General features: G+C 44.0%; 1 protein-coding gene across 3 annotated transcripts in view; it reads left to right on the top strand.

The window, feature by feature from the left end:
- CEP350 (centrosomal protein 350) overlaps nt 1-19900 on the top strand; it is a 2433119-nt gene that overhangs the window by 1631147 nt on the left and 782072 nt on the right. For all 3 annotated transcript variants that reach the window (XM_069641456.1, XM_069641455.1, XM_069641457.1), the window contains one exon: nt 5529-5686. In XM_069641456.1, the coding sequence (XP_069497557.1) occupies nt 5529-5686 (158 nt within the window). The remainder of the gene's footprint in view (nt 1-5528; nt 5687-19900) is intronic.

Below are 19900 nucleotides of genomic sequence, written 5' to 3'. Positions count from 1 at the left end.
ACACCAAAGGGACAAGGGGAAGTGGATTTCAATGGGAACAGAGCTTTTGCAAAGCCAGTGTATTATACTGAGATAGGGCCTTGTCAACCAGGAACGTGAACAGCTTGAGCCTGCAGCTTATCCCTTCTGGGACTAACACAAAATGGAGTCGAGGGATATGAGTTTTCCTAGTGCCATGCATCTACAAGCACTGCAGGGCCCTTCCAGGTTGCCCGATAATGTGGATTGCTCCCTCCTTGCATAGTATATCACTTCATATGGTGTTTGCTTTACTTGGAAGCGCCTAGTGGGGTGGGATACGCTAATTTCCATCCCAACATTACTCCTCCTCCATCATAGTTACTTTTGGCAGCAGAGAGTAAATTGTCTTGGACCAGAACTTTCTCGTTGAATAAATCATAACGTTTCAGCAATGAGCTAAGAGAATTGTTTATTGCCGCTAATGTTAACTCCAAAGGGGGCTGCACCAAATTAGGGAGCCCAACGGAGCCCTAGGAGTAGGTTGGGCAAATGAAAGGGAAGCCAGTGACCCAGATAGATTATCATCCTGGGCAGGCAGCAGTGCTAGCTCCTGAGTCCTGTCTGTCTGGTCAAATGTAGGCATACTGTTCTGATCATAAAGCAGTTGACATGGATCAGGGGAAATCATTTGGACTCTTGGGTCTCTGCGTGGGTCTGCTTGTAGGTGCCCCGGATTAATTTTGGGTTGGGAGTAATGCATGGAATGTTCTGCTGGTGAATGGAGCTGGGCTATCGTAGTCGAGGGAACCGGAAGAGCTGTGCGTGAATCAGTCAAATCAGGGGGCCGCAGTCTTTGTTCACAACGAGCCCCCTTCATCATGATCTCCTCTGGTTTTTTGTTGTATTCCTCATGCAACGGGGTTGGGAAATGGGAACCCAGTTCCTCTTGGTTAATCTGTACTTCCATCAGAACCGAATCTGGAATGTCAGAAAATATCAATTCAGCTTCAGGGCAGACTGTATGAACGGGGGAAGAGCTACAGTGACAGCTCGCTTGGTTACGTCTTGTCTTTGATCTTTGGTGATCGGGACAGATTCACTCCTAGTGTTCAGGTAGTCCCTAATGTCTTTTAGTCGCCCGACCAGTATGGAGGTCCCTCTGGACCGGGAAGTTAAAAGATGCGTTTTCACGGGAATGTTTGATCTCAATGTGTAAAGTCAAGACATCATTCAAGTGGTTAAGAAATAGAAGGAAGCCTTACTTGCTAGCGGGGAAGGTTGGGGCTGCAGCGGGATGGTGAATTCAAACAACCGGCCGTTGCAAGACACTGAAGTCCAGGGAGTATCCCTCCGTACCCTCATGGACCGCCACAGACCACGCATCTCCCCACTCTGCGTGGCATGTCCAATGGTGCTTTGTAGTGGAGAAACCCAGCGAGCCTCAGAAAACTCTGCCTCCACCAATACAGCTGGTAAAGTCACTCTGCAGCTCGACACACAGGTAGTAAGTAGAATGGCAAGTCCTTTACCACGCCACCGCAGACCACTCTGCGCCCCACTCCGCGCTGCTCGGACTTGTATTGTTTTCATAAGCCGGCATCACCTTACAGTAGAGTGTTGCAGGAGTATTATGCATCGCTTTTCTTTTTGTGTAGTAACATTTTTGTTTTTGATGTGTCCAGGGTAGGCTGGTGGCAGCGGATTGTTTCACAATTTTTTCCTGTGCTCTTGTGTGCATTATTATTCCCACATAATACCATTTTGAGTACCAGATACTCAAAATGGGCATGCCATGTGGTTTTCCTCTTGCCATTTGTTCTTTCTACCTTCTATGGTCAGGAAATGCCATATAAAGCATGCACATTTGCAGGATCTAGCTTTGATTCCTGTTCAAAGTAGGGGTTGGGGGTGAGACCTGGCTCCATATGTGGTGCCGGACTGTCATATACAAATTCACACTCCATCCAGGGGATGTCTGTTGCAGGGCACATGTGGGTTTTATGTCTTTACATGAGTTCTGGACCCCTGAAACTGGACCAAAGGCTGGCTTCAGCAATGGAATACCCAAGGGGGTGGTCACTGAGAAAATAGGGGTTTGGAGCGTGAGCATGTCTGCCCATTTTCCTTCCTTCCTCCCTCCTCTAGTATGGTTTGTATGAACATAAAGTCCCTCTAGAATTCTCCCTTGCCTGGTTGAGATCAGTGAAGTTCCTGATTTCCCACTCAGGTACTTACCTGGAGCATTCTCTTTTGAAGCACTAGGCCTACTTACATGGTAGGGGAGGACTGTGAATGCTATAGGGAGCTTAGAGTTAGAAGGCAGAGCAAATGGATTTGGATTGTATTGCATTGTCCTTTCCCTTTACTGCTCATATTTATTTCACTGGTTTCATTAATTTGAACTACATGTTCTGTTGTTAGTGTAAAGTTTAAGTGAGCTCACTTTGAGGTCTCCCAACTGTGTATATATGTGATTATGAGTGTGTTTCAGTGATAGCTGCTTGACACTTCTTTTTAACTGCTTAGAGTTAAAAACCTAATACATTATTTTATTTTTGTACGCCTGTGTTGCTTGAATTGAGTGTTCTGCATGTTAACGCCATTGTTATACCAGCCCCATATCTCCTGAATTGTCCTTACTGTTCAGCCTAAGTTACCGTGCTAGAGTTTGGCTAGACTTAATTTTGAGTAACCATGTCCACTAACTAGGGTGCGCTCTCCGCACAGCCCTCTCAGGGCTGGTTCTGAAAATCCATCCAAACAAAGATTAGTGGTATGAAGCTTATTCTAAACTTACACTTATGGATGAGAGGTTATTCCTTTGTGCAGAATCCATACTTGTTTGCAGTAATAGTTCTCCTGAAAAGTGTATCCTTCCCAGATTCATGTGACCCACCCTTCCTTTACATCAGGGATCTGTAACCATTTAGTCAATGGCAAGGGATCATTCAGTTGTCCAAAAAATATGGAGACCTGTAGGTTGCAGATCCCTGCTTTCCATATTTCGCAAGATTGCATGTTGGTACTAAACATTGTGGTAGTGAGTAGAACCCAACTGCATTTAGGACACTATTTGGCAAAAAGTTCTTACAAATTTACAACAGTGTTTTCATATAAAATGAATAGGATAGTGCAGTACATGCACTAAGATGGGAGGCGCTCATTGAGTTTTTCATAAACAGTATGTTACAGCAGAAGGCTGGATGGCCTTATGCAAGCCACTGATAAAGGGTTAGTGAAGGAAACATGCTAATTGGGATGCCATGAAGCTATGTTAGGGAAGGATTTTCATTTTGCAGCGTTCCCATCTCTTTCGAGGAAGTATCTGCAGATGGTTTGTTTGAACCCGGATGGATTTATTTTGGTTTTAGAGGGAGGTGTTTTTCAATCTAACTATTTAGCTTAACTCATTTGTTTTGGGGGCACTGATCAGTCTTTAAGGCTACCGGTGCAGGGAGACTTGGTAAAGCACTTACTATATCGTTTAAGGAAAGTAGTGCAGGGAACATGTTTGCCTTTTATTTTGATTGTGTGGACCCTTTACACCTAGTGAAGCCCAGACGAGCTGGTGGCAGTTGTGGCTTCTTTCATCACCATTTTATGCGCACTCCTGTGTACCATCTTTTTTTTTTTAACTGCATTTCAACCTTTTCCTATGTTGTTCAAAATAACTGGCCATGTCGTTTAAGATTGTCATTTGTACTTCACTGGCATGTTGCCTATCCTCCTCCCATGTAGCGGAGGGAAAGGGCCATGTATGATCATTCCTCTTTGCAGACTCTGTCCTGAGCCTTGGAAGCAGCTCCTTTGTGTTCCTGGAACTAGTTTGGGCTTGGTGACGTGCTGCAGACAGCCCAAACATTGTGCGAGTCATAGCTGTACTTGAGCTGGTAGACCATTATTGGACAACCTCTTATAGTTAGAATATTGAAAGTCTCTCTCTTGGTGGACTGGGGTCCTCTTGGACTTGAGTTTCGTACACCATGAGACATTCTGCACTTTTCCACTGAAGCCAAGTATCCGTAAGATGAAGAGGCCACAGAAGAACTTTAAAGTACTGTTGCTGGAACCACCAACGGCCAAGCCAAGGACTACAGGGTGAAACTCTTCTCTTCACTCAACAGGAGATACCTTCATGGTGTCATTGAACAGGTGGGCCTGACTAGTTGTCAATACGGCAACACAAAGGTCATCCTCCTGAACTGAGGAGTCATGGCCCTGCATTTGGAGTTCAGCATCTAAAGAGGACGCTTCTCCTGTTGCTGGGATCTTGTGCACCATGCTACTGTAAATCATGCAGTGAATCTTCGCAAGCCTGGGCCTTTGCTGCTCTGCTGCTATTGCCCGCTACTGAGCAGGGTTGTCCATGTGGAGCCGTTGGTCCTTCCATTTGCCTGCAGAACCTGTGTGGGGTCACTGCACTGCTCCTCGTACCTGAGGTGTCATGGGGATCCTCCAACATTCTGGGAGTAGTTTGAGGCCTTCCTGCGGGATCAGCCAGGTGGAGATCCATGCCTGAAAGGTTGCTGATTGAAATTAGAACCACTGACTCGACTCGATGGACCCAGCTGTCGTATTTGTCATCCAAAGTCAACTCTACTCCTGCAACCCCTAGACTTTAAGCACTGGAACCAACAGAGCAGTTGTCCTCAATGACCTTGGCTTACCTGGGGTGGTGATGTGTCTTGATCAGAGTTGAAGGGGCTGGGTTGCTTACCTGTCTTGACTCCCGACCTTTACCCATTCATTCCAGTTGGCATAAAGAACTGGCTTAGAGCTGCCGTGGCATGGCATTTGGTTGTGGAACTTGGGCCAGGGCATCCTGTGTAGAGTACCCATGGGCAGCTGTGGTAGGTAGCTGCACCTTTCTTACCCAGGAAACCTTGCTTTGGAATCTTGCACATTTGTTGTATGACTACAGTATTACTGCAACTTTGACCCCCATTGCTTCCTAGGGGAGACATTTCAAATACTTTTCTGACTCCCTGCCCCCCACCGCGCTCCCCCAAAGTGACCAGAACCTGGGTTCTTACCTAGAAAACTCCATTCCGGGGATAGGGTTTCAACTCATTTAGCTTAATATTTGAGTGTTTGTGTTCCCTTCTAGTACATAAAGGATATCCTATATAATTTAACATCTCTCCTTCCCCCACCACCAGTTTAGGTTATTATAATGTTGCTATTTAAACTGTGTGAATATTAGTGTGGTGTTTAGGTCTGTATTTATATCTTTTACTTACTTTTTGTATCTTTAATGCACACCTTCCTAAATAGAGTATTTTTTTACTTACCCGTGTTTATAATCGGCTTATAAAGCAGTTTTGTTTATTGCACTTCACACCAATAGCCTAATGTCATTAGTCTCAGCATAGCTGGTCGTCCTCTTGCCAAGAAAATAGAGTTGAAACGTTTGTATGGAACATTTGTAGGTCTACTAAGGATGGCTTCCAGGAACCCCACCTTTAGTAGTGGTTCTGAAAATTCTAATAACCTTTCTTTACTATACCTTTGGCAGCTTAACTATATCTCTTTCGTGTTACACACACTCCTGTTTTTGTTTTTTGTAGGATATTTCTAGTGATGCTGATATGAAGATTAGCAGTGCTTCGAGTCCTGTCCGGTCAAACCAGCAGAGCCGCAGTGCATCCCCTGTATCCATCTCTGGCAGTGAAACCAGTAGCATCATGCAGAAACTCAAGAAGATGCGAAGCCGCATGGATGAAAAGTAACTAACCGCTTTTGTCTCCATCTATAATGCCTACCTACTTAATGTAAAAGATATGCTTTAATTACCAATCCCAGGTACCAAGAACTGTGTTAACAATTTAGTGTCTAGTAATCCAGACATGTGCTGCAATGACACAGCAGGATAACGACAGGTGGATGTTCTAATCAGTTTTATTTATTGATTTTTATTATGTGTTTGTTTTTCTAAAACATTTGCACTATATACATACAAACATATAGTACATCAAAATAACATTCCATTAATAGTCATTAAAATGTTAACTCATTAAACACACAATTCTTCCATTGAAAATATAATTCAATACAAATGAAAGAAACTTTTAAATGTAACGCCTGAACACATTGGGCTACTAGCGTCTCCTGTAGATCCACAAATACTGACTCTGATAGCAGAGAGAACATTTTATAGCAGATCCTAAGTTTCGCTATATTCACCTATGCGCTCCACAAAGTGATGCTTAATTTGTGGCGTAAGACAATAAATGGTAGGGATGCAGCAAGGCCTAAAAGCCGTACCAACATAAAAGCATAAAATCGGCAACATTGTGAATCTACAAAATGTAAACAATATTTTCCTAGCCAGTGCATAAAGCAGTGCTAATTTAGTTTTAAGGTGAGACATGGCATCACAACTTCTGGTTTTACTATAAATAGTGAATCACATATAGCTGAGTTGGTTAGTTGTTTTAATCTTGGCACCATTTAAAAGTATGCTTTGCTTTTAATGCAGATGTTATTTATGATGGCCAATATATCTGCATTTGGTTTAAAATTATTCTGCAGCAAATAGTCACTTAGTTTCTTTGGAGTCCAATAGGTGTTCTAATCAGAACAATATCATTAGCGAATAGCAATGCTGGTATGGTTAATTTGCAGGTTTTTGCCCAAAAAGCCAGACATTGCATTAGGTGATCAATTAGATCAGACCAATATAAGTTGAAAAGACCTGGGGCCAATGCACAGCGCTGCATAAGGCCCACCGTTGTTTCTACTGCTGCACCCAAATTCCCACTGTTGTCCAACCTAATCTGAACACTTGTTTTTTCATGTAATAGCATCAAGAACTTTAACAGCCCTCCCGGGAATACTCCATTCATATAGCTTGTTCCATCAACTAAGTCAAATGCACATGAGGTCTACAGAAGCCATATACAAGGATTGCTGTGATTTCCAATGTATCTGAGTCTGTAGTAATTTAATAATCAGTCCATTCAAAGTGGTACTGCAGTGCCTACGGAAACTCAATTCAAATGTAATTGATTTTCCATTAGAAGAAATCCACTTAGAAAGATCCCCCAACAATAGCGCAGAGAAAATGTTTGATGAGGCATCTAGAAGGGCGTTTACCCTGCTATTTCCTAGGTTATTACTGTCACCTTTCTTATAGATTGGCATAAGGTAGCTTGACCTTCTTTAATCGGGAATGTGCCCCCACTTGGAAGTGTTTAGAAATAGCCTTTGCAGAATACTGGACCATAATATTTCATCACTCTTTAGAATCAAGTTTGTCAGCCCTTCCAGACTTGCAGCCCTAGAGGCTTAAGCTTTTCTAATGCTATGCGTCGTGGCACTATGGCTGTTTGAATCCCGCCCTACGCCCAGATGTGCAGTAGAAAACTATAGAGCTGTAGGGTATATCTACCAAATTAATCCGTCAAGAATATTTGCCATTGTGATTCAGAAGTAGTATTCTCTAAGGCATAAGATATCATGTTATTAATTAACTTTGGGTTATTTATAGACTGACAGAAAATATCCGGATTAAGCTTGTTAGCATTCTCTGGCTATCCGCCTTATCCAGGCAATGGCGGTAATATATCAGCTAGTTACAGTATGCCTGCTTTAATTACTTGATTTGTATTGAGCGAACCTCAGCAGAGAAAGTTGTACTGCTTTTGACGACTCAAATAGCAGATGGTGTATCACATTATCATATTGGTGGGTTCCAACTCGACACCCAGGGGTCAAATTGCTACATCGCCAAACTGATAGACTGCGCGGCCTACAAACAGCTGGGACAATTTGCTGAATCCAATAACCTCCTAGACCCATCACAATCCGGTTTCAGACCACTAAGGGGAAGCCTCCCTAGTCTCCAGCTGGGATGACCTAAAAAGAACAGCTGACGCTGACGGCTGCGCGGTTCTCATCCTTCTAGACCTCTCTGCATCTTTCGATACCATCGATCACATGATTCTCTTAGACAGATTACAAACACTAGGAATCAAAAGCACTGCCCTCTCGTGGATCTCCTGCTTCATCTCTAACTGGTATCAAATCATGCACCTTGACCAATTCACATTCATATCACGTCCAATTTGCAAAGGGGTTCCCCAAGGAGCATCCACGTCACTGCTAATTTTCAATTTCTACATACAACCCATCCCCAGAATCATCCGTACATACACACTTTACCTACAACTAGGCAGATGATAACCAGATCATCCTCAAAATCCCAAATTCCAAGCGACCCGGCCGCCCGGACCTGTCATCATGCCTCTCCGATATTGATCACTGGATGACGACCAACCATCTCATCCTCAACCCTGGGAAAACCGAAATCCTACTTTGTGGGAAATCATCTCATATTCCCGAACCAATCCCATGGCCCGAATCACTAGGACAAGCATCAGCACCCTCTAACGTTAAAAATCTTGGATGTCAACTAGACTCAGATCTATCCCTCACCCAACTCGCCATCAGTGTTTCCAAAACCTGTTTTTTACACTTACGTATCCTCAGGAGGATTTTCTCGGCCATCAACTCCATCATCCTCTCCCGCCTTGACTACGCAAACCGCCTCTATCTATTCATAGTCCAGACTATGAATAAAATCTACTCTTCTTTAATACATGTGATTTGAAGAGATCTTTCAATCAAGACATACACATACATAATAATTCTTTGATTTTGTTCATAACGTATTGTGTCAACAAGAGCGCATGGTCCCCACCCACAACCCAAAATTTTGTTTGAACCTATTTAGCAATGTTGTATTAATGTCAATAAAGTGAGGCTCTCTTAACCACTAGGGGCTCTAGTCTGTAGAACCCGGTGGGTAAGAGCAAAAATCCCTAGTCACAATAATGTCCTCACTGCCCCCATCATTCTCAAGCATGTATTTGAAATGTTTGTTCCTGGCTTTTATGTTCCCTAAACTCCTATTCCCTCTTTACAGGCCTCAGGCTAAGGCCAGAGTCAGATGAACTCCTACAGGATCTGGGGGATACATGAAAGAAATAGGGTGGTTTCTACAGCAAGCACTTGTTTGGCTGGGAAGTTTCACTAAATCAAGTGAGAGCCTAGTGTTGTGCGCTTAATGTCCCTTCCCTAAGCTCACTGGATAGCGTGCTTCAAATTGATTTCAATTTCATGGTAGATTTAAGGGCCCCGACACACCTGGATTTTTCTTTTTTCTTTGTTTGGCCTGGTTAGACCATCTCAGTGTGGTGTCCAGTGATATGGTCGCGGGGAAAACTCTTGCAGCTGAAAGACAGGGTTTTTTTCTGTGCACTTTTTAACGCAATTATATGTGGGGGGTGGGTTAGGGTAATCATTTAATTTAAGAGGGGAATGTGGGTGGGGGCTGCGGGGGGCGCATGTAATTGTGTTGCAAAATGCAAAAATGAAAAGTAATTTCAGCCGCAGGATTAGTTCCCCGACACTATCACATAGAACCCTGAATATCTCGTTATCACCTGGTGATGTGATGGTCTTCAAACTGCTTCCGGCACAAGGTCCTTTTGCCTTGGGGTCTTCTACTGTGCGTTACAGGAGCAAGATCTGTAATTTCCTCTCTTCCCTTACAGGTTCTACTGTGTACATTTGGGTAGGAATATCCCCCCTACCCGATGGTTCTTTGTAGGATCTACCCCTGCCTCAATGCACCTGGGTTCTCAAAGGTTTCAAGCTTTGTTAGTTGGGCTGGTGGTCATGCAGCTGCCCCCAGCTGTATGTTATCAAACTTAGTCTGTTAAGGCCTGGCTCCTACCAGACTTTGGACCCAGCCTCCTTGCAGGCTTTCTATTCTGGCCTTCCCTAAAAGCCTGGCCTTGTTTTCTGTGTGGCTGAGTTGGCTTAGCCATTTCCTGGCCAGGACATGATCAGACCATTTCAAAACCATACAGTGGGCACATGGATCAGCTTGCAAAGAGCACACATGTGCACAGCAGCCATTTTAGGGCAGCCTTGTGGTTTCCCTAATCAAAGAAAGTATAAGAAACAAAATGGCAGACGGTGGGATTAAAACAAAAAAACATTGGTGGTACCCCAATGACTACAATAAAGGTACATTGGGCTACTTTCTGTAGTAAATATATTTGAAACCCTTGTGAAGCCAATACTAAATTACAGCTGCCACAATGGGCAAAATGGGTTGCTTAAAAAGGGTTGCAGTGGCAGGTAACATTTCAGTGGAAATCCCTCTGACCACATAAATGGGTCATATCTAACAAGAATAAAGAAGGAAAAAGGCAAAATGCTAGGGAGAGAGAGGGTTTGGACTTAACCATGCAAACCTATGGTGTGAGGACAGGAATAGATGGTATAACTTATCCTCTTACTCTGATTGTCCCTGGGACCACTTGAGGGTTTCCTAGATTTGCTGGGCCCCCAGCAATGTGTTCAGTCCTAGGAGGTCAAGCAGCCACATGTTTAAAAGTCAATTTCGGCATTGGAATTGGGTCTGGCTCTATGTGGTTCAGGCTCTGGTGATAGTTATTGTTAGGCAGAAACCTGTGCAGTTCCCTTAGGGACCACTGCTAAAGATTTAAGACTACAGGTGTTGGCAGTAAACCCACTTGGTAGCAGTCCGTGCCACCCAGATTTACCTGGTAGCTGTGGCTGAGCAGTCAGACTTCCCTCAAGAAGAGTTAGGCAGTATGCAAAGTATACTCAATAGGCACTCATATACAATAATACAAGCAAACACTGACCAGAGCTTTGGTATCAAATAATATAATTATCTATTTAAAAACACACAGTTAAAACACTCCAGCACTCTTATTGTAACATCTCCTACACACAGTTACTATTATGATATATACACCCCTTTTTCCCTATTAGAAAAACCACAGTAAAACACCACTTATTTTCATACAGAGGTGAGCGTTTAACTAGATTGAACTCTAATAAGTTTGTGAAAATGGGAGGGAAAAAGACAGAATATGAAGAGGTACACCACTCTACGATTCAAGAACACTGTTAGCAAGGCTGAGAGCGAAAAGTCACTGGTGAGCCAAAGTCCAAAGGCTGGGCCCACTCTTAGAGAGAGCAGAGCACAAATGCGCCCAAGATCACACAGTTACACTAGGCTTAGAAAGTCTTGCAGAGGGTTCAGAAAAGAGTTTAGAGAGGCTTAGAAAAGTTTAGCCAGGGTGTCCCAGGCTAACCCAGGTTCGAAAGCCGGGGGCTAAATCTACCCCGTACAGTCGGTAGCAAGGGAAGCCAGGCGGGACACGGTACCTTAAGTGGGAAGGATCCTCCAGCGGTGGCTTGTTCCTGGTAGTGGGTGCAAGTTGCATCGTCGTCCAGGGGAAGAGAAGATCTCGACTTGGGGGAAAAGATGAAGGTCGTTGCACTACCAGGGCAGAAACCAGCCGCAGAGTTTTCCGGTTAAAGTGGTACCTTTGTCTTGCGGTCGTGGTAAAACGTGGTATCCCGGTTGCCAGGGTGCTTGGCACGGGCAAGGCGGCCACGAGATACGTCGGGAAAGCGAAAAGACGGTGAACCTGGTTATCCCCACCAGTTAAACGAAGAAGACTCTCCGGCGGGAGATCTCCTCTGTCGTTGGGAAAAGTGGTGAGACGGTCCAGCAGGGCTCCACCGGTAGTGGTGTTGTGGCAGGTCGGCTCAGCTTCTCCCTCGTCGGATTCTTAGGTCCTGTGGCGACTTCTGAAGTTCCAGTCCCCAAAGCCCTGCTTTTATGCAGCAAACCCCCATTCACTCAGCCTAGCTGTCACTCAAACATGCTAAGTGGTGAGCCGGTCGGCTCACCACTTGGGCCAATCAGGACGGAGTGCGACTTGAGTTGCCTAGGCAACTCAGTCCAGGGTGCCTAAATTCCCCTCCACCCCTCCTAAGTACCCCAGACAGAGTGGCACCACTGTGGAGGGCTTCTGTCGAGAAGCCCGCCAAAAAGTGGAACAAAGGGCTCGACTTGGGTTGGGGTCACAGAAGGGAACACAATCGCCATTTTAGAATCAAGTTTTGGCAAAAAATACCAACCGGAGAATTAATATTAATTAAATAAACCGGCGGTATGTTCGAGGCTACCGTAAATAATTAAATAAAGATAGTAGCCTAAAACAATGGGAAATCCCATAGGAAAATATTCGCGGTTGAATATAAAAAGTAGCATCCACTGCCACCAGCCAAAACTCGATCAGGGGGGACGGAGACATGCCCCCTCGACTAACAGACCCCGGGGCAATTGAATTGCCCCAGCCAGTACGTCCACAATATGATGGTTTGTACTGGTTCTGTTCAGAATTTAAGACTAATAAAGTCAATGGTGACTTTACATGCCCTGGGAGACAGTAGTGAGTCCCAGGGTATGGAGTCTATACCGGGGGTCACTATGACACCCCTGTGTCACTGCACTGAGGGTGCTGTGTAACACACATCACAAAAACACATGAAGCCCTATGGAGTAAAAGACCCCATAGCCCATTAAACACATCTAGATTCAAAGAAACACACTCAAATCATGCCCAAGAGTGAGGGTAAAAGAGTCTCACTCTTGGCAGGAGAAAAAAATAAACCCCACAAATCCAGCAAAGCTGCTGGGGGACTCACTAGGTTAGGAAATTCAGCCTAAACAGAGAATTCTCCCTAACAGTTATGTAAACTAGACAGCGGTTGTTACCACGATCAGGCAGCAACAGACTATCTCTTGGTTAGGACAGACAAATCGGCTGCCCTGCACAGCTTTTCTTCTGTGTAGGAGGCTGAAACTGCAGGATCAGACAAAGTGCTGTACAAGCTGAAGCTCCGCCAAGTTTCTAGGGTGCACTCGAACGCCGACTGCTGCATTGAGGTAACGCAGGCAAGAGCTGGTCAGCTCACCAGGTGGTCCAGGGACACTTCCAACTCAGCAGGCACAGATCCTCGAGCAGTGGTTGGGACTGGTTGTTCCTACCAGTCCAGTACCAATGTGGGCCTTGAAATCAGGATATAATAGTAGGGCTTCACTGGGACTATGCTGTGCTGGAGGCAATGCTGGTCAGCTGCAAAGATCATGCGTTGGTCTTGAGGCTGCACTTCTTCGTAAGGGTCTTGGCTCCAACAATGATCTGTCAAATGGCTGCAGGAGGAGTCCTTTCATTCAGGATTTTGACTGGAGTCGCAACCAGGTCAACCAATGGTAATCATATGCACCTTTCAAACTGACGGGGCTGTCCAATCATGGTCAATCTCTAGCCAAACATTCTGCCCTGCAACAGACACACTGTGGCTCAGATGTAGACTGGGATCAGACATTCCCAGCCCCCACATCCAGCCACACACAGACAGACTGCCACTTTGCCCAGGACACTGATGCCAATCATTCAACCCTAATCGACTGCCTAAAAGAAGTCTTCATTTGGATGAATGCCAACAACCTGAAAATCAACCCAGGAAAGACAGAAATCATGATCGTATCCAAAGACCAAGAGAACGAAACCATCATCCCGTGGCCTACGGAAATGGGAAACGCACCAACACCATTGAAGGTAGTAAAAAATCTGGGAGTCCTAATGGACAACACCCTAACCTTAGAACCACAAATAAATGCAACAGTGAAGAAATGTTTTTTCCTCCTCCACACGGCAAGAAGAATTCTACCTTTCCTCTCCTTCACGCACAAAACACCCACTATCGTTGCCCTAATTATAATTGACTATGCAAACAGCCTCTACCTCGGATTACCAGAACACCACCTTAAGAAATTGCAACGGATCCAAAATGCAGCAGCAAGACTAGTCCTCAAACTATCCAGAAGAGACCACATCACCCCAGCCCTAAATACAAAACACTTGCTCCCAGTTAAACATTGCACCACCTTCAAAACAATGTGCATAACGCACAGGGCAATCGGTGGACAAGGCGCAGAATTCCTACAAAAGAAAATAACAATCTACAAACCAACAAGACAAAACTTGGAGGCACCTCCTTCTTCCACTTAGCTGCAAAAACTTGGAATAACATCCCAAAAGAAATAAGAAACACTGAAGATCACCTGAAATTCAGGAAATCACTAAAAACCTGGCTCTTCAACACCACTGAATCAAACTGAAAACCAAAACAGAGAAAAGGACGACTAAACTGGAAAGGACACGGACAGCCCCAGAAATGAGGGGGAAGTGCCCACGGCTCCTGGATGGGTGACACCGGATAGACTATAACTCAGACAACGCCATTCTGCAGTAAAATGAAAAGGTGCCTGAGAAAAAAGTCAACAGAAACATATCCACTGCCACCAGCCCATCATGAACACATTGTAATTGTAACCTCAAAATTACAAAAGAAAAAGTTAAAAGGATACAAAGTTTCCTAACCTCACTTCACTCTAAGGTCATGTGAGTAGCTTTAAAAATATAAGAAATACACGTAGGGAGAGATAGTCTCTTATTACTAATAGTCTTAGAAACGGATCATTTTCCCCATAAGGGTGAACAAAAAACAATGGAAGTAAAGTTGAAGGCTTTACTTGTCTCCAAAAAGTTCTCAATCCACTTGGTCCGCACCTATGCCAAACTTCGCCTTAAATGATGGGCGGGCTTGGGCCAAGTTCAGGGGGGTTACAAACATTTGAAAAGCCAAGCAACCATATGATTGGGTAAAGGTTTTGTAATGTTAACAATAAGCAACCTTCTATTTGTCGCACCCTCACGACCGGCGGTAGCCATGACCAATCTGTACCATCATATTTAATAAAACCATTATCGGGATCCTTATACTTTGATTATTTTGCACAGAGCAACTTTTCCACATTCTATGCACATTTTCCCCGTCTAGAAGAGGAATGTGTCCTAGTGCAGGGTCAATATTATTTGGCTTTGGGAGGTAAGACAGCCATATATTTTCACCCTCCTTTTTGTATCACAATGTGAAATCCTACCATTCTCCAAAAATCTGCCTCCTTCAGAATGCATTTCAATATCACTGGTGACCTAAAATTTAAATAAACACGTGCTAAATATGCATGATCTACAAATTCAACTTGCACAAGAAGAATATAAATCTCAACACTTGAATTTTAAAACAATAGTTGCATATATGTGGCATCTATGTAAAGGGGGCAGATGTGTGCGTTAAAAAATAGCATCCAAGCAAAGCATCAGTTGGTCCCCCAAGACCCATCTCAAGCTCTTCGGAAGACTGGGACTGTGCAAGGCCTTCCCAGTATGTTGCAAAGGAGTTTTGGAGGTCTTAATTATATAGGTTCAGCTTACTCTTGTGACTTGGTCTGTGAGGCTGTAAGCAGCTCTTCATCCTGAAAAAAGACACAACACTGTTTAGACAAGCCTATTTCAGGTGCAATAGTGCTAATAGTCTAGCCAATGGAAGCCCTAGCAAAGGTTACTTAAGCTATACTCTTTCTATTGGTTGCCTTGATATGATATGATATGGCATTTATAACGCGCCTATACACAAGTGTTACCACAATTAGTTTGACACAGTATCATTAGTAAATTCCTGTCCTGTGAGGATGTTGTGAGGATATTTAAAATGTGTTTATCCTGAGGCAGGAAAATATGGCAGATATTATTGGCTCTGGCCCACCTACTTAGAGCAATGATTTTTATACTACTTAGTGGGATGCTTTTGAGACTTCAAAGCACCCAAGCAGTGAACTTCCAACTTGTTTTCTGCATTCGTTAGTGTGCCTCGAAGAAGCACTATCCATAGCTACATGGTGTTGCGTCCCCTTTTTCTTTTGCTTTCCTTTCCACTGCCGGAATAACTTTGTCCTCTTCATTCTCTTTTAATTCAGTGGGTGACAGTTGTTCACAACAGTAACCACATAATCTATTGTTGAACTATGCATTTTATCAATTACTTCAATGAAGGATCTGGTTAATTCTGTTTGAACAGCCCAATTTGTTTAGGTTTCTGCACTAGGCCAATGTCCTCAGACACTGGTAAAGGAGCAAAAATTATATGGAATTACACCATAGAAGATTTTAAAATCATTGGAGGATTCATTTCTTCGTCACATTATCCATTTTTGATCCTTTACCGTTTAACCAGTTTATCAAAACATAAACTGGTTAATTAATTTAACTGTTTAGAATTCACTTGTGTTTAGATGGATTTTCAGAATCAGCATTCTGGACAGATTCTGAGAGGGCCACCCTGTTCTGGTGAAAAGGCAAAGAGACTAATGTCTAGCTAAGCTCTATCTGGGTAGTGTGACTGGGAAGTAAGGCTTAGAGTTTGGAAGTTTGAGAGTGGTGAATGCACACAGAATACAGTTTTGCAGAATGTATTAAAATAAAGATATTTATTTAGACCTTAGACAAACATTGTATTTCAATTACCTGTGGTTTTTCATTGTTTACATCCACCACTACTATACACACATTCACTTTGGTGTGTTCTGCTAGGAGCCACTAACACTCACTTTTAGAATACAGTTAAATCAGTTTCAGAATACTGTAGAATAGTAGAGAATGAAAAGAACCAGGTAAGTAACCATCAGTTGGAGAACTAATATGTTGAAAATGAAGGAATGAGAGAGTACTTACAAAAGGGTACTGTTAGGCAGAATCCTGTGCAGTTCCCTTAGGGAGCACTACAGAAGATTAAGACTACAGGTATGAGCAATAAATCCCCTTTGGTATCAGTCTGTACCACAAAGATTTAGTTGGTAGCTGTGGCTAAGCAGTCAGACTTATCTCAAGAGGGAGATGAGCAGTATTCAGGGTTTACACAATAGGACCTACAATACTATGGTACAAGGAAACACTGACCAAAGCTTTGTATTAAAAAGACTATATGTATTTATTTTACACACTTCTAGTTCAACACATTAATCACAGTTATTAAAGCAGTTAAAATCAGTCAAGAAAAGTATACACAACTCCCTAGTTAAATTGTAGACAAGTTTGAGCAAGAGTGAAAACTGAGCAAAACGGCACAGTGAAAACCAAACACAAATGGCACTCTAGCAATTTCTCACAAGGGAGGGAAGGAACAAGTTATACAGGAATATACTCTTAAACACCCTAACAACACTTCCTCATAAGTTTGTGAACAAGTTTAGGCAAGGCAGTACTTTAGCATGTATAATACTTAAATGAAAACCAAGCAAAATGGCACTTCACAAGGTTTAAAAGTGGGAAGGAAAAGATGGTTATAAGAGTAGGTGCACCAACACGGTTCTAGTTCAGAAGCAATCTAAAGAAGGCAGTTGTAACAGATTCAGCCAGAGTCAATAGGCCTGTGCCAGAGTCATTGGTACAGGGCAAAGAGCCCAGGAGCAAAATGTTCTTGTAGCTACAGTCAAGTCTTTGTTAAACGATTCTAAAAGGTGGATGCAGAAGGTGAAAGACAATGTTAGAGGAGGGGGCGGCCAACTCAGCAGGTAGGTAAAGGATTTAAAACAACTTTAGCGCTACCAAACGAAAAGGGAGGCCTGGCGGAACAAAGTACCTTAAAATGTAGAAGAGGCTCCTGCGGTGGCGGTTGTTCCTGGCAGTTCCTGCAGTTCGGGAGATCCAGCAGAGGAAGAGAGACTCTTGTCGTGGAGGAAGGTTCGAGTTACTGCACTGCCCAGGGATGAAACCAGCCGCGGTGCTGCCCAATGAATAAAAGGTACGCTCCTTTAAATCGCAGTCCGGGTGGACGGGTGCCTAGCTATCCGGTCTCCGAGTGCAGGGCACTGGCGATTCGACCATGGCAGGTCCTGGAAGGCGATTGGCAAACTGGTTGGCCCCACCAGCTCATGGGAAGAAGGCTCTTGCAGATGAAGATCTTCTCTCATTGTGTGGAGAAAAGTGGTGAGACGCTGCAGCAGGGCTTCACCGGTGGTTCAGTTGGTGCAGATGTCTTTGGCTTCTCTCCTCTTCGGCTTCTTAGTTCCAGTGGCAACGTCTTGCTCTTCCAGTCCTCAGGACCCTGCTTTTATGCAAAAAGGTCCCCATTCATACAGCCTAGCTGCCACTCACACAGTGGAGTGGTCATCCTGACGGGAGACCCTCCAGCCTATCAGGGCAGAGTGCGACATGGGTTGCTGAGGCAACCCTGTCCAGGGGTCCTACTCCCCCTCCCACACAATGGTTCCACCCCAGACTCGGTGGCACCGAAATGAGGGCTTCTTGGCAGAAGCCCGCCAAAAGGACAAACAAAGGATCCCTGACCTGGGTTAGAAGTTTAGAGAAAGACACAATAAAGAATTTATATAAAAGTTCTGGCAAATAAAACCTACCGGAGTAAAGTTAATATAAAAATAAACCGGCGGTATGTTAGAGGCTGTCAGTATTTTTTTTGTTTTTTTTTTTGTTTTATTTGTAACGCGCACCATCCGGCCCAGGGGCATCAGGGCGCAACTTGAGCTTGCATACATACATTGCGTATATACATACATAGTTATATACATGGGTAATACGTATAATACGTAAACATAGAGATATACATGAGTTACAATGATAGTTAACATTGGCATGAAGACAGAAAATGTACAACTCACAGAGATAAGTGGGTAGAGAGGAGCGATAGACGTAGTGAACTAGAGGTGTTTCACAGATTAGTAGAGTATTCAGTGACAAGGCATGAGCATGCGACTGTGAAGCTATGGCGTATAGCACAGGTGAGGGAGTACCTCACTTTTGATCAAAGAGCCATGATTTTGTTTTCAGCTTGAAGGTGTTAAATGAGTCCTCAGATCTGATGGTGACGGGGAGGGAGTTCCACAGCTGAGAAGCAAGGACAGGGAAGCTCGTGCCCCCCGCTTTTTGGATTTTGAACCTTGGAAAGGACAGGCTATGGGCCTGGGCAGTTCTTTGAGGTCGGGTGGAAGAGTGTAAGTACAGCCGGTTGCAAAGGTAAGGGGGTGCCTTGTTGGCTAGGCATTTATGCGTAAGGGCGAGTGTTTTTAATGAGATTCTCTGCTTGACTGAGATTCTCAGTAAATGTTGTAGCCTCGAACAATGGGAAAATCCCATAGGGAAATATTCGCGGTCAAATATTTTTGGTAGTAACCACTGCCACCAGCCAGAAACATTTGAGAGAGGGACTGTACGGCACCCTCTCAAAAATAAAAATAAGGGAAAAACTATTAACCCTTGCCAGTACCTCCATAGTAAGATGGGTTGTACTGGTTGTGTTCATAAAGATTGACTAGTAAAGTCACTGGGGACTTTACATGCCCTGGGAGACAGTAGTCAGTCCCAGGGTATGCGGTCTATGTTTGGGGGTCGCTACAACACCCCTGTGTCACTGCACGGAGGGTGCTGTGTAACACATGTGGATAAAGATGGTTTCTATGAGGGTGAGATAAACTCCATAGACATTAAACACAAAAAATAGCCTAGAACACACATAGAAAATATGCCTAAGAGTGGGGAAAAAGAGTCATACTCTTAGCAGGAGAAAAAACAAACAAACGCCTCAAATCCAGCAAAGCTGCTGGGGGACTCTATAGGTAAGGGAAATTAGCCATAGAATGAGAATTCTCCCTAACAGGTACAATTTAAGGCACTACATCCTATAAAGTCCTTGCCTAGATGGAAAAGGGGAGGCCTATTGCCCTTGTCACAAGTCCTAATGCTGCTCTTTTCAGAAGGCTGTGAATCTTTATAGCAGTCTGAACAAGAGTTGGCAAGTGTCTCAAAGTTAGATAACAATTTGAGAAAAGTTCTTAGCAGACCCTCTCCCAATCCAACCATTTAGGGGATCCCATGGGAGGAACCTTTACAAGAACTCTACCTCTGTCAGGTAAGGCAGAGGTAGGCTTAAAGGTGGGGGGGTTGTATCATCGACAAATAAACTGGTCCGGAAGGCCCCTCTTCATGTTGGATAACTGCAACGGCAGGGGGAGTGAGTCTTGTTCTGTAAATTGAGGATCTATGGAGTGTCATGTTTCAACTCGGGGCGACAACAGATGCTTTCAGGTAGCCCAAGACAAAGCTGGTCAACCCACAGGATGGTTCTGGGACACTTCCGAAGGCTTCTAAGGGCAGGATGTCTAAGCAGGGGTCGAAACTGG

The sequence above is a fragment of the Ambystoma mexicanum genome, chromosome 1q (genome assembly GCF_040938575.1).
Source record: "Ambystoma mexicanum isolate Mex_15411 chromosome 1q, UKY_AmexF1_1, whole genome shotgun sequence".
NCBI lineage: Eukaryota > Metazoa > Chordata > Amphibia > Caudata > Ambystomatidae > Ambystoma > Ambystoma mexicanum.
This window is presented reverse-complemented; position numbering and strand designations above follow the sequence as displayed.